General features: G+C 43.5%; 1 protein-coding gene across 1 annotated transcript in view; it reads right to left on the bottom strand.

Moving 5' to 3' along the window:
• LAMB3 (laminin subunit beta 3) overlaps nucleotides 1–12,666 on the bottom strand; it is a 155,770-nt gene that overhangs the window by 41,828 nt on the left and 101,276 nt on the right. The window contains exons 10-11 of the mRNA XM_040424063.1: nucleotides 3,911–4,099; nucleotides 1,792–1,947 (exon numbers count right to left, since the gene is read on the bottom strand). Of these exons, the coding sequence (XP_040279997.1) occupies nucleotides 1,792–1,947; nucleotides 3,911–4,099 (345 nt within the window). The remainder of the gene's footprint in view (nucleotides 1–1,791; nucleotides 1,948–3,910; nucleotides 4,100–12,666) is intronic.

Consider the following 12,666-nt stretch of genomic DNA (forward strand, 5'->3'; position numbering starts at 1 on the left):
AGTGGACACCGTCTACATAAAAGGTACACTGGATTTCACAGATATTTTTAGTATGCGCACACGTTAAACAGGAGATGTAGTGCAGATAATGTCGCTGTCCGCAACGTCTACGGAAAAAGTACACTGGATGTCACAGATATTTTTAGGATGTGCACATGTTACACAGGAGATGTAGCGCAGGTAATGTCACTGTCCGCAGCGTCTACGGAAAAAGTACACTGGATGTCACTGACATTTTTAGGATGCGCAAACATTATATAGGAGATGTAGCGCAGGTAATGTAACTGTCCGCAGCGGACACCGTCTACAGAAAAAGTACACTGGATGTCACAGATATTTTTAGGCTGTGCACACTTTACACTGGAGATGTAGCGCAGATAATGTCTCTGTCTGCAGTGGCCAAACAATTGCAAGCTATTTAGCAGAGGTTGCGCTAAAAATATATATTGCTGCCAGATACAACAATAGTCCTTAAAATGACTTTTGGGTCTCTAACAGCAACCCTGCCTAACAAAAAAATACAATTCAATTCCCTACACTATCTGTGCCTTCTACAGTACAGTTCTCCCTGACTAAGACTGTCCGAACCACGTGTCATCGGGTGCTTTATAGCACCCGATGACGCGTTCCGGCCAGCAAATCACTGTAATGCCAGTAACCAACATGGCTACGTATGCGTAGCAGCCAACAAATGTGCAGGGAGGAGACTCGAGCATGGCGCTTGAGCACACGCGGTATTCGGCCGAACACCGCGATGTGCCGAGCATCGCGATGCTCGAGCCTAACTGGTGTTCGCTTGAGCATGCTTGATCATCACTAATTGGGAGATATTGGTTATAGAAAATACACACAAAGCTGCCCTGATGTATTGTGTGAATATATCATATGGAACCAGGGCAACAATGTTGTCACCAATGCAACTCTATAGTCTTGTCATGTAGGAGCCTGGATGGTAAATTGCTCTAGCTATATGAAGGAATTTATTTCCAAATAACTAAGCAAATTTAGATTTCAGCATACTGGGAAAATTGGGTACCAACCTCTGCAGAAATGTAATGGAGGCCACATTTTGTACTTACATTCTGTATACACTGCATCCATAAACAATTGTATGTGGACAACCAAGAGCATATACTATGTATGTAGTTTAATCTCTAGCATATGTCCACATGCTACCCAGCTATTCTGAACTATTACTAAAAGATACCTTCCAACAAAATGGTCATGCTCACTGTGTAGACAAAAATTATACAGACTAAGGGTCCATTCACACGTCCATAGTGTATTGCGGATCCGGAAATTGAGGATCCACAATACACCCGGCCGGAACCCCCATAGAACTGCCTATTCTTGTCCACATTTGCGGACAAAAATAGGACATGTTCTATTTTTTCCGGAGCCGAGGACCGGAAGTTCGGGGCCGCTCTCCGGAAATGCGGATGCAGACACCACACTGTGTGCTGTCCGCATCCATTCCTGCCCCATAGAGAATGAATGGGTCTGCACCCATTCCTGATAATTGCGGAACGGGTGCGGACACATTCTACGGATGACTGAATGGAGCCTTAACCCAACCTACTCTTACTACACTTCCTGGCTCACATGCACTACCGGAGGAGACATGGCTGCAGCTTAAGAGAAGAATACACTGCTTTTCAATTGTATTTTTCAGGGTCTGCAATTGACATTTGGTAGACAAAGCATAACTCACTTCAAATATTCCCCTCATAATAAAGTCCCCCCAAAGAGGTTTTATCATATATCATTTGAGCAGTTTGTGCCTCTACTTACTGGTACAACCCTGTGGGTTGGCTGAGCTCAGTTGGTAGTACCCTGGCTTGCACTGATCGCACCTCTCTCCCCCAACGTTTTCTTTACAGATGCATCTTCCATTCATAGAGTTACAACTGCCACCTTCTACACTGCCCTCCGGATCACAATCACATGCTAAAATATAAAATGTTTATTAAACATTAAAAAAGGTGCAAAACATTTTAGATTAAAGTCACAATCCTATCAAAATTTATATATAAAAATGGACCATATATTTAGTGCGAGTTTTGCCCAGATACCTCTGCTTGAGAAAACAGCAGGAAATTCAATTATTGTAATCATAGAAAAAGCTTAGAGAGCTGGAAGGAGAATGTCACTTTAGGCTAGGGCCACACGATGACAAAAAGGGTACAACTACATTGGCACATTTATCATGCAACTTTTTTTGTAATTAATGGTGTCGCACAGGAACATGCTGCGACTGCGATCCGACAGTCGCACAGAAATCCAACTTGGATGGGTTTTTTGCGACTGTCGTGCATGTCGCAGTGCGACATCATTGACTATCATTGTAAAAAAAATTGCGTGACTTTTCTGCGACAAAAAGTCGCATGACACATGTCACCGTGTAGCCCTAGCCTTAAATATATGGGATAAAGGGTAGTTTTACAAACAGTTTTTTAAGGCACTACACTGCAGTTTTTGATGCATGTTTGTGAGTCAAAATCAAAACTGCCACAAAAATCTGCTTTAAAAAAAAACGGGAGAGATTTATCAAAAGCAGTGCAGGAAAAAACTGCCTTAGTTATCTGTATCAAGAAGTCATATTCCACCTTTCATTTTTCAGAACTGCTTTGGAAAATGAAAGGATCAATCTGATTATTTGCTATGGGCATCTAAGTCAGTTTTCCTTTTCTCCACTTGTGATAGATTTCCCACGTTGTGTGTGAAACAGCCCAAAAGGAGCAGCATTATGGCAGATTGCAATCTTAACAACAACCAGCAGGTGGCACCAAATGAAAGCACAATAAAGTACTATGGTATGAGGCTGGGTCTTTACACATTCAGGTTTTTTATTGCAATTTTTGAAGTCAGCGCCAGGAGTGGATTAAAAATTTGCACCGAAAAACACCATATTTTGAATTTTATCTCAATATAGTCAGTCATTCTGATGACTATAATGATTATAATAATAATTAGGGATGAGCGATTCGACTTCGGATGAAACATTCGCTCCATACAGTATTAGAATGTATTGGCTCCGATGAGCCGAAGTAATTGCTTTGCGAAGTCTCGCGAGACTTCGCGCAATAACTTCATAAATTTATTTGTACTGTAAAAAAACATTTCCCGAACTCGGGTTTGGTTCCAAGTGGTTCCAAAGTTTCATCCGAAGTCGATTCGCTCATCCTTAATAATAACGTTTGACTTTAACCGCTTCCTGACCCCGGGCATGCCTGTACATCTAAGGTGAGTGAGGGGTGTATGGAGCAGGCTGTATCCGCTCTATATGCAGTGGGTCCTGGCTATACAATACAGTTGATACCTGGCCGGGATCAGGTCTAGGATTGGAGATGACTCTGATCCTGATCATTTAACTCCTCAGATGTCGTCATCAATAGTGACAGCTGCATCTAAGAGGTTACACAAAGGTACCTAACAAAACTACAGCTCAGTCCACAAAAAAAAACAACACACTTTCAAACAGCTCTGTTATGTCAGAAGATGGTGAAGCAAAAACAAAATAAAAACTATCAGGGAGATTTATCATAACAGCGTTTTATGCCAGAAGATGTTGATGAGGAGCAGACCTTAAGTCGAGAGCATCCTCCAGCAGGACTGAGCTCCGCCTAAGCCATGTGACCAATAAACATGATGTCACATACCATAGGAAGCGCCGCGGCCTCTTTATGCAGCTGAACGGCAGGGGTCTCCGGAGTCGGACCTCTACTCATCTTATATAGATGACCTACCCTGCAGATAGCTCATCAATATGATAGTCCCAGAAAACCTCTTTATGGAAAAGTCAAGGTGTTTTAAAGGCAACCTGCAACTGCAAACTTGAACGTATAACATCTGGTTCTGGTAACGTACTTGCTGTCCTAACCAAATTCATAGTCTATAAAAAGGGACTTACAGATGCAGGCATCTCTCTGGCTGATATCTTGATTTGGATTCCTGTAGTAGTCAGGTCTGCACCTCTCGCAGTTCTTCCCGGTAGTGCCATCTGCACAGTCTTCACACACGCCTCCACTCACTCTGCCACTGGCTTCATACACAGCAGGGTCAAAGTGGCACTTGTCAGAGTGATTGTTGCAGTTACAGCCTATCATGGGGTAAGAAAAGGAGTTATTAGAAGAGTAACATTGGATGGCACAATATATGGCTATAAAAATGGGCACAATGAGCCATCTACTACCAGACCCACAGTCCTTTGCTGTATAGCTAGATATTTTACAAGATGTATGGTAGTAACACAAGCTCTTTTATTTCTAACAATATATCACCCAGCATACATAATGCGGATGCAAAAGGTACTGACATTACAACACACTCGTCTCCCACATCACATTGCAGTTTCCAGGGCTTCCCACTAGATGGTGTTAACAAGCCGCATTCAATACATTCAAATATTTGGGCGAATATTCATCATAAATTTGTGAATTCGCCATCATTTTCTTGATTGTGAAAATCGGCAATCTGATATGCGCATATTGCATGCACAATACAGGCGTGGGTCACTTTTGCTACATTTTTCAAGCTGCTAGAAGTTTCCTGAGACTGGAGAAAATGGTTGCCACGGCAGAACATTACAATAGCTTTATATGCAGATAGAGTGCTCCAATATATTCACGATTGCGCAAATCGGCAATTAATTATGTGAATATTTTGGCGCAATATGTGCAACTTCACATTTTAGCAGGTCTGACTACATATTACTGATTGGTGCACTAAGTATTGTTGTGAACTTATGACATCTCAGCACTATGTCTGTAGCATGTATGTATGGACAGCAGAACCTACCACACTACCTAACACCCTGCACTGGAACCTACAGCTACATTATATCACGATCTAACCTAAACTGACTATCTCCCACTAACTATCTGTATTATATATATATAAGATAACTATCTAATATAATTAAACAGTAAGGCACAGAGCACAGCAATTACACTGCTGTCTCTCTTAGAACTGCAAAAGACTGCAGAAAATGGCTGCTGGGGAGGTTCTTATATACACTGAACAAAAATATAAATGTAGATCAAGGTTTGGTGGCTCACTCACTGATAATACAATGGAATAGGTGCGCTGCCACACAGCACTCCCTATTGCTGTTGAAAGTGCAGATTGGGTTAAAGGTTTGGCGTCACTCAATATCCGGCATTGATACAGGCAAAAAGCACAGGACGATATTCAAAAAGTATTATTTAATACCTTACAACATGTTGTATAAAATGAATAAAATAGTAAAAATACATAAAACACACTAAAAATTGCACATATAGCCTGTTAGGACCACTATGATGTTTCTATATTCGATCTCAATTGACCTTGTTAGAGTCCATAATGGGTCATGTTAGAGTCCATGCTAGGTCATATGATAACCACCGGGTAAAGCCAATAACAGTTTATATTTGTTTAAAGCGCTGTATTAATTGTAGATGTACTTTACCACTCCTGTTGAGCGTACAGCTGCTGTGAGCTGCAGGGATCACTCGTGTTGGCCGTGCGGCTGCTTGGCTGTGAGTTGCAAGGACCTTTGGAGGCGTGCTCGCCTATCGATGATTCCCCGTATTGCTGAGTGTAACACTCTATACCGACCTTTCAGGACCTGGCCGTGGCCTCCCACGTGGTTTCAGCCGGATAGGTCAGGTGACTTCCTGTTTCAAGCGGGGTTTTCAAAATGAATGTAGAGTTCACTTATAATTATAAGCGTCTTCCTTATGTCGTCCCACACTGTCTGCCGACCAGACAGTGTGGGACGACATAAGGAAGACGCTTATAATTATAAGTGAACTCTACATTCATTTTGAAAACCCCGCTTGAAACAGGAAGTCACCTGACCTATCCGGCTGAAACCACGTGGGAGGCCACGGCCAGGTCCTGGAAGGTCGGTACAGAGTGTTACACTCAGCAATACGGGGAATCATCGATAGGCGAGCACGCCTCCAAAGGTCCTTGCAACTCACAGCCAAGCAGCCGCACGGCCAACACGAGTGATCCCTGCAGCTCACAGCGGCTGTACGCTCAACAGGAGTGGTAAAGTACATCTACAATTAATACAGCGCTTTAAACAAATATAAACTGTTATTGGCTTTACCCGGTGGTTATCATATGACCTAGCATGGACTCTAACATGACCCATTATGGACTCTAACAAGGTCAATTGAGATCGAATATAGAAACATCATAGTGGTCCTAACAGGCTATATGTGCAATTTTTAGTGTGTTTTATGTATTTTTGCTATTTTATTCATTTTATACAACATGTTGTAAGGTATTAAATAATAATTTTTGAATATCGTCCTGTGCTTTTTGCCTGTATCAATGCCGGATATTGAGTGACGCCAAACCTTTAACCCTAAAATATAAATGTAACACTTTCGGTTTTGCTCCCATTTTGCATGAGCTGAACTCAAAGATCTGAAATATTTTCTACATACACATAAGACCCATTACTCTCAAATATTGTTCACAAATCTGTCTAAATCTGTGTTAGTGAACACTTCTCTTTTGTCGAGATAATCCATCCCGCCTCACAGGTGTGGCATATAAAGGTGCTGATTAGACAGCATGAATATTGCACAGGGGTGCCTTAGACTGCCCACAATAAAAGGCCACTCTGAAATTTTTTGCCTAAATGGGGGGGGGGGGGGGCAGAAAACCAGTCAGTATCTGGTGTGGCCACCATTTGCCTCACACAGTACAACACATCTCCGTCGCATAGAGTTGATCAGGTTGTTGAATGTGGACCACTCCTCTTCAATACCTGTGCAAAGTTGCAGAATATTTGCAGGAACGCATATCCAGAGCATCCTAAACATGCTCAATGGGTGACATGTCCAGTGAATATGCTGGCCATGCAAGAACTGGGATGTTTTCAGCTTCCAGGAATTGTGTACAGATCCTTGTAATATGGAACCGTGCATTATCATGCTGCAACATGAGGTGATGGTCGTGGATGAATGGCACAACAATGGGCCTCAGGATCTCGTCACGGTATTTCTGGGCATTCAAAATGCCATCAAAAAAATGCACCTGTGTTCGTTGTCCATAACTTACGCCTGCCCATACCATAACCCCTCCGCCACCATGGGCCACTCGATCCACAACATTGATGTCAGCAAACCGCTCACCCACACAACGCCACACACGCTGTCTGTCATCTGCCCTGAACAGTGAAAACTGGGACTCATCCGTGAATAGAACGCCTTTCCAACGTGCCAGACGCCATTGAACGTGAGCATTTGCCTACTCAAGTCGGTTACGACGATGAACTGCAGTGAGGTCCAGACCCCGATGAGGACGACGAGCATGCAGATGAGCTTCCCTGAGAGTTTGTGAAATTCTTTGGTTATGCAAACCGATTGTTGCTGCAGCTGTCCGGGTGGCTGGTCTCAGACGATCATGGAGCTGAACATGCCTGATGTGGAGGTCCTGGGCTGGTGTGGTTACACGTGGTCTGCAGTTGTGAGGCCAGTCAGATGTACTGCCAAATTCTCTAAAACGCCTTTGGAGACGGCTTAAGGTAGAGAAATGAACATTCATTGCACGGGCAACAGCTCTGGTAGACATTCCTGCAGTCAGCATGCCAATTGCACGCTCTCTCAAACATTGCAACATCTGTGGCATTGTGCTGTGTGATCAAACTGCACATTTCAGAGTGGTCTTTTATTGTGGGCAGTCTAAGGCACACCTGTGCAATATTCATGCTGTCTAATCAGCACTTTGATATGCCACACCTGTGAGGTGGGATGGATTATCTCGGCAAAGGAGAAGTGCATACTAACACAGATTTAGACAGATTTGTGAACAATATTTGAGTAATAGCTCTTTTGTGTATGTAGAAAATGTTTTAGATCTTTAAGTTCAGCTCATGTAAATGGGAGCAAAACCGAAAGTGTTGCGTTTATATTTTTGTTCAGTGTAGTAAGGGGTAGGCAACTTTCCTATTGGTTGCTAGGGATGTTGCTAAGCTCAGACATTGCAGCCTTATTATTGGCCCACAAGCAAGAAGCAGGGAGGGACCATGGGTTCAGATGAAAAAAAAAACTAGAATATTCGCGAATACGAATATATAGCACTATATTCTAAATGTTGCAAGTCATGTTTTTGCGACATTTGTTGAGCCTCGCCACTTTTCAAAGTGGTCTATGTTTAAGTGACAAGATCTGGATTAGAGATTAGCGAAGTATTCCAAAATTCGAATCGGCTGCTTCGCCGAATTCTACCCAAAAATTTGCTTTGTGACAAATTACTTTGTCACGAAGCGCATTTCTTTGTAAGTAGTGGGCGCAATAACGAGCAGCGGCAATTATGCCACCCCTCATCATTGTACCCCTCAAATGCCGCGTTCATACATTATCGCGGCATCTCATAGCAATAATCGGGTGTAACAAATAAAAATAAATACATTCAATCATACTTACCTCATCCATTTGCTTGAGATTGACCAACAGCCAACCATCTTGCCTGAAGATCTGTCTTGATCTGTCACAGGCCGTGCGAGATCATCAAGCAAGATGGCAGCGGCCAACCCATTGCGAGCAAATGGATGAGGTAAGTATATATATATATTTTTTTTTTTTTACACCATTTCAGGGAAAATTGATTTGCTACCACGAAGCACAAGGAAATTCGGCTTCACGGCGAATCAAATTTTTCCTGAAATTTGGATCAAAGTTCACTTTGATTCGCTTGACTTCGATTCGCTGAACACTAATTTGGATTAATGCACATTTACTATGTGCGACTTTTGCAAAACTCACACAAAAGTTGCATCTCCTGGTGTACTTTTTCACAAATACGGTAGATGTAAACCACATTGCGCTCACACCAAATATATTAAGGCGCACCATTCCATAAATTTGGAGCAGGCACACAAAACAAGACAAACTTAAAACTGACACTAAAACAACAACTAAAGATAAATGACCCCCTAGGTGACTATTGAGAGGTTGTTATGACAGGACAGAGCTCCACACTCTTGCACCTGCTAGGCTAAGGCCCCTTTCACACGAGCGTGACGGATTAGGTCCGGATGCGTTCAGGGTGCGTTCAGTGAAACTCGCAATATTTTGCAAGCAAGTTCAGTCAGTTTTGTCTGCGATTGCGTTCAGTTGTTCAGTTTTTTCCGCACGGGTGCAATGCATTTTGATGCGTTTTTCACGCGCGTGATAAAAAACTGTTTACAAACAACATCTCTTAGCAACCATCAGTGAAAAACACATCGCACCCGCAGTTGCTTGCGGATGCAATGCGTTTTTCACGCAGCCCCATTAATTTCTATGGGGCCAGGGCTGCGTGAAAAACGCAGAATATAGAACATGCTGCGATTTTCACGCAACGCAGAACTGATGCGTGAAAAACAATGCTCATGTACACAGACCTATTGAAATGAATGGGTCAGGATTCAGTGCGGGTGCTATGCGTTCACGTTTTTGGAGGATCCACGGACATGAAAAAAAAGTCGTTTTGGTGTCCGCCTGGCCGTGCGGAGCCAAACGGATCCGTCCTGAATTACAATGCAAGTCAATGGGGACGGATCCGTTTGACGTTGACACAATATGGTGCAATTTCAAACGGATCCGTCCCTCATTAACTTTCAATGTAAAGTCAGGAATTAATATACCATAGGAACGGAGTTTTCTCCAATCCGATGGTATATTTTAACTTGAAGCGTCCCCATCACCATGGGAACGCCTCTATGTTAGAATATACTGTCGGATATGAGTTAGATTGGGAAACTCAAATCCGACAGTATATTCTAACACAGAGGCGTTCCCATGGTGATGGGAACGCTTCAGGTTAGAATATACTAAGAACTGTGTACATGACACAAGTGAAAACTCAGCTCTGAAAAAGCTTTTATGCAGACGGATCTTCTGATCCGTCTGTATGAAAGTAACCTACGGCCACGGATCACGGACACGGATGCCAATCTTGTGTGCATCCGTGTTCTTTCACGGACCCATTGACTTGAATGGGTCCGTGAACCGTTGTCCGTCAAAAAAATAGGACAGGTCCTATTTTTTTGACGGACAGGATACACGGATCATGGTCTCGGCTGCAAAACGGTGCATTTTCCGATTTTTTCACGGACCCATTGAAAGTCAATGGGTCCGCGAAAAAAAAACGGAAAACGGCACAACGGCCACGGATGCACACAACGGTCGGGTACATGAGGCCTAAGGCAAACACTCAGCACAAACAGTTGCCAAAACCTTTCTTTGGAGCCGAGGAATCCCAAAATAATTAGGATAGCAGATTCAGTGATACAGTATATCTAGTAACAGAAATGACAAACTATTCAAGATGACGAATATGTGTAAATGTCAGTTTCTATGTCTGTGGGTACAGTGTCGGACTGGGGTACCTAGGGACCACCAGTAAAATTTATTTTGGCGGCCCGCCGTACGGATACATTCAAATATAATAAATAATCTAGCAAGTTTTTTATATGAACATAAGCTTGTTGAGGTGCTGAACATTGAATATATGTATGTAGTGTACTAAATCTGTGTTATGTGCCACTTGTGCATGGGGTGGGAGACTAGGGGCCCAACTTGCTGAGGGGCCCACCGGGGGATTCCCCTGTACCCCTGTGGGCCAGTTCCAGCCTGTGTGGGTATGTCTATATTTGAAAGCATGGCTGGCATTAGGGCACTACAAGAGCATTACCACCTTATGAGCATTCAGATAAATGTATTCCTCTCAGAGACAAGTGAAATCATTTATTTCGATTGGCCAGTAATTGTAATGTCTGAGGATATGGCCAGAAGTTCAGGTTTGCCAATGCAGGTTTGAAATCCAAAAAAGAGTAGACGTTGTATCTGTCTTTTATAGTTTCTCTCCTTTTCTGATACACTCCGTATTTTGGCTTTGAAAACCTGACTGTGCGGCCCTACCCTAAAAGACTACAGGGGATGTTTATTGAGACTGGTGTGTTATGTGTGCGGATTTTAATCTATCCCACACCGGTGTCAGATGCGCCACAATTATTAAGAGACACGCGCTTCTTCAAGGGTTTCACAGGAAAAGAGTTAAAATGGCTGCCAGAAAACTGTTCTACAATGTGAGTAGGACTATACGCTTGCACTTGCAGAGCTGCCTAGGGAAGCGAGGGGGCAGGGCATCACTACACTGCTGTACAATAGATGGTAATGAGATCCTGCCTATGATGTGCCATCATGGCTGAGCAGCCTGACAGGAACGCTCACCAATATGAAGTATATGCAAGTGCCAGAGTGTAGTGTGTAGTGAGCTCCGCCGCCTCAACCCCCATAGGTCTGCAAGTGGAGGCAACCAGTCCTGCTTACAGTACATTCTACAGTAGAACAGTTTGCTGGTGGCCATTTTAAATCATTCCCTGAGAATCCCCTTTAATAACTGTAGCACATATATGCAGGTCCATGCAGCAAAATGGAAATCTATACCAGCAAGAGAGCTGGTGTAGATTTATGATATAATCTATGCCAGTTTACTGGTATAAATTATAATAAATTCACCCCTACACAGCTTACTTTTTGAAAAGTGGTGAGTGATGCTCAAAGCTCCCAAAAAGTCACAAAAGTTTGCGCAACCATATATGCAGCTTTTTGAAGCCAGTTTTCTGGCATACAGGGTATGATAAATGTCCTCCAAAATGGCACAATTGCAGATATATTACTTCTCTGCTCTTGGACTTCTTCCCTCTATTATAAATCACTGCATGGCACAAACCAACCATTATATCATAAAAAAAGGAGTAAAGAATGGAATCAATTCCTCAACAGTGTCGTGAAGTATAAGCATTTAGGAGTTAGTAAAATTGGCACATAAGGAATAATATATTTGTTCTGACTTTCTTTTACAACCCAAGATAAAGGTAGGGGGGTTCCAGGCTCCTGACATCAATGACCAATCCTCAGGATAGGTCTGTAACGGGGCACCAAAGGCACACTCAGTCTCCCATCAGCCGTAGACCTGCTGCTTAGCTTCGGGAGCGAGTATTTGCATTTGGCCTCGTTCCCAGGGCGGCTTTGCTAGCTGGGAGGCTCCCTGCTCCTAGGTCTGCCTTGAGCACCGAGCTGATCACTCGGTGCTCGACTTGTCTGTCTGTCAGTCATGTGACGCTGGCCACGTCACATGACCCTCACTCCCCACTATAAATACAGGCGGCCTGCTGGCTACAGGTTGCCTGTGATTTTTGTCCTATAGGCTGTGTACTTTATTGTTATTAAGCTACCTCTGGAATTGAACCTCGATCCGCCTCTTGACACCTCTTCTGCCTGCTCCCTGTACCTTGACGCTACCACTCGGATTTTGACCTCGGCTTGTTTATGGATTTGTCTTTGCCTCTTCCCTTGTTCTGACGTGACCTCCTGGACTGACCTTGACTAGTTGACTCGCCTCGCCTTCCGTTTTTGTTCTACCTCTTGTCCGCTTATTGTAACTTCTCAGTGGCTGTCCTCTTCCCTGCTGTCTTTTTCTCTCTGCTTGCACTTAGTAGGTTAGGGACTGTCGCCCAGTTGCGCTCCGTCACCTAGGGCGGGTGGTGCAAGTAGGCAGGGACAGGGGACCGGGTGGCAGCTCAGGGGGTGCACCTCCGCTCTGTCTTAATACCCGTTACTCTACCCGTGACAAGGTCATTAATGTCCAATCAATGAGGGTCTGCTCCCCAATCCATCA

This window comes from Bufo bufo, chromosome 3 (genome assembly GCF_905171765.1).
Source record: "Bufo bufo chromosome 3, aBufBuf1.1, whole genome shotgun sequence".
In the NCBI taxonomy this organism is placed as follows: Eukaryota; Metazoa; Chordata; class Amphibia; order Anura; family Bufonidae; genus Bufo; species Bufo bufo.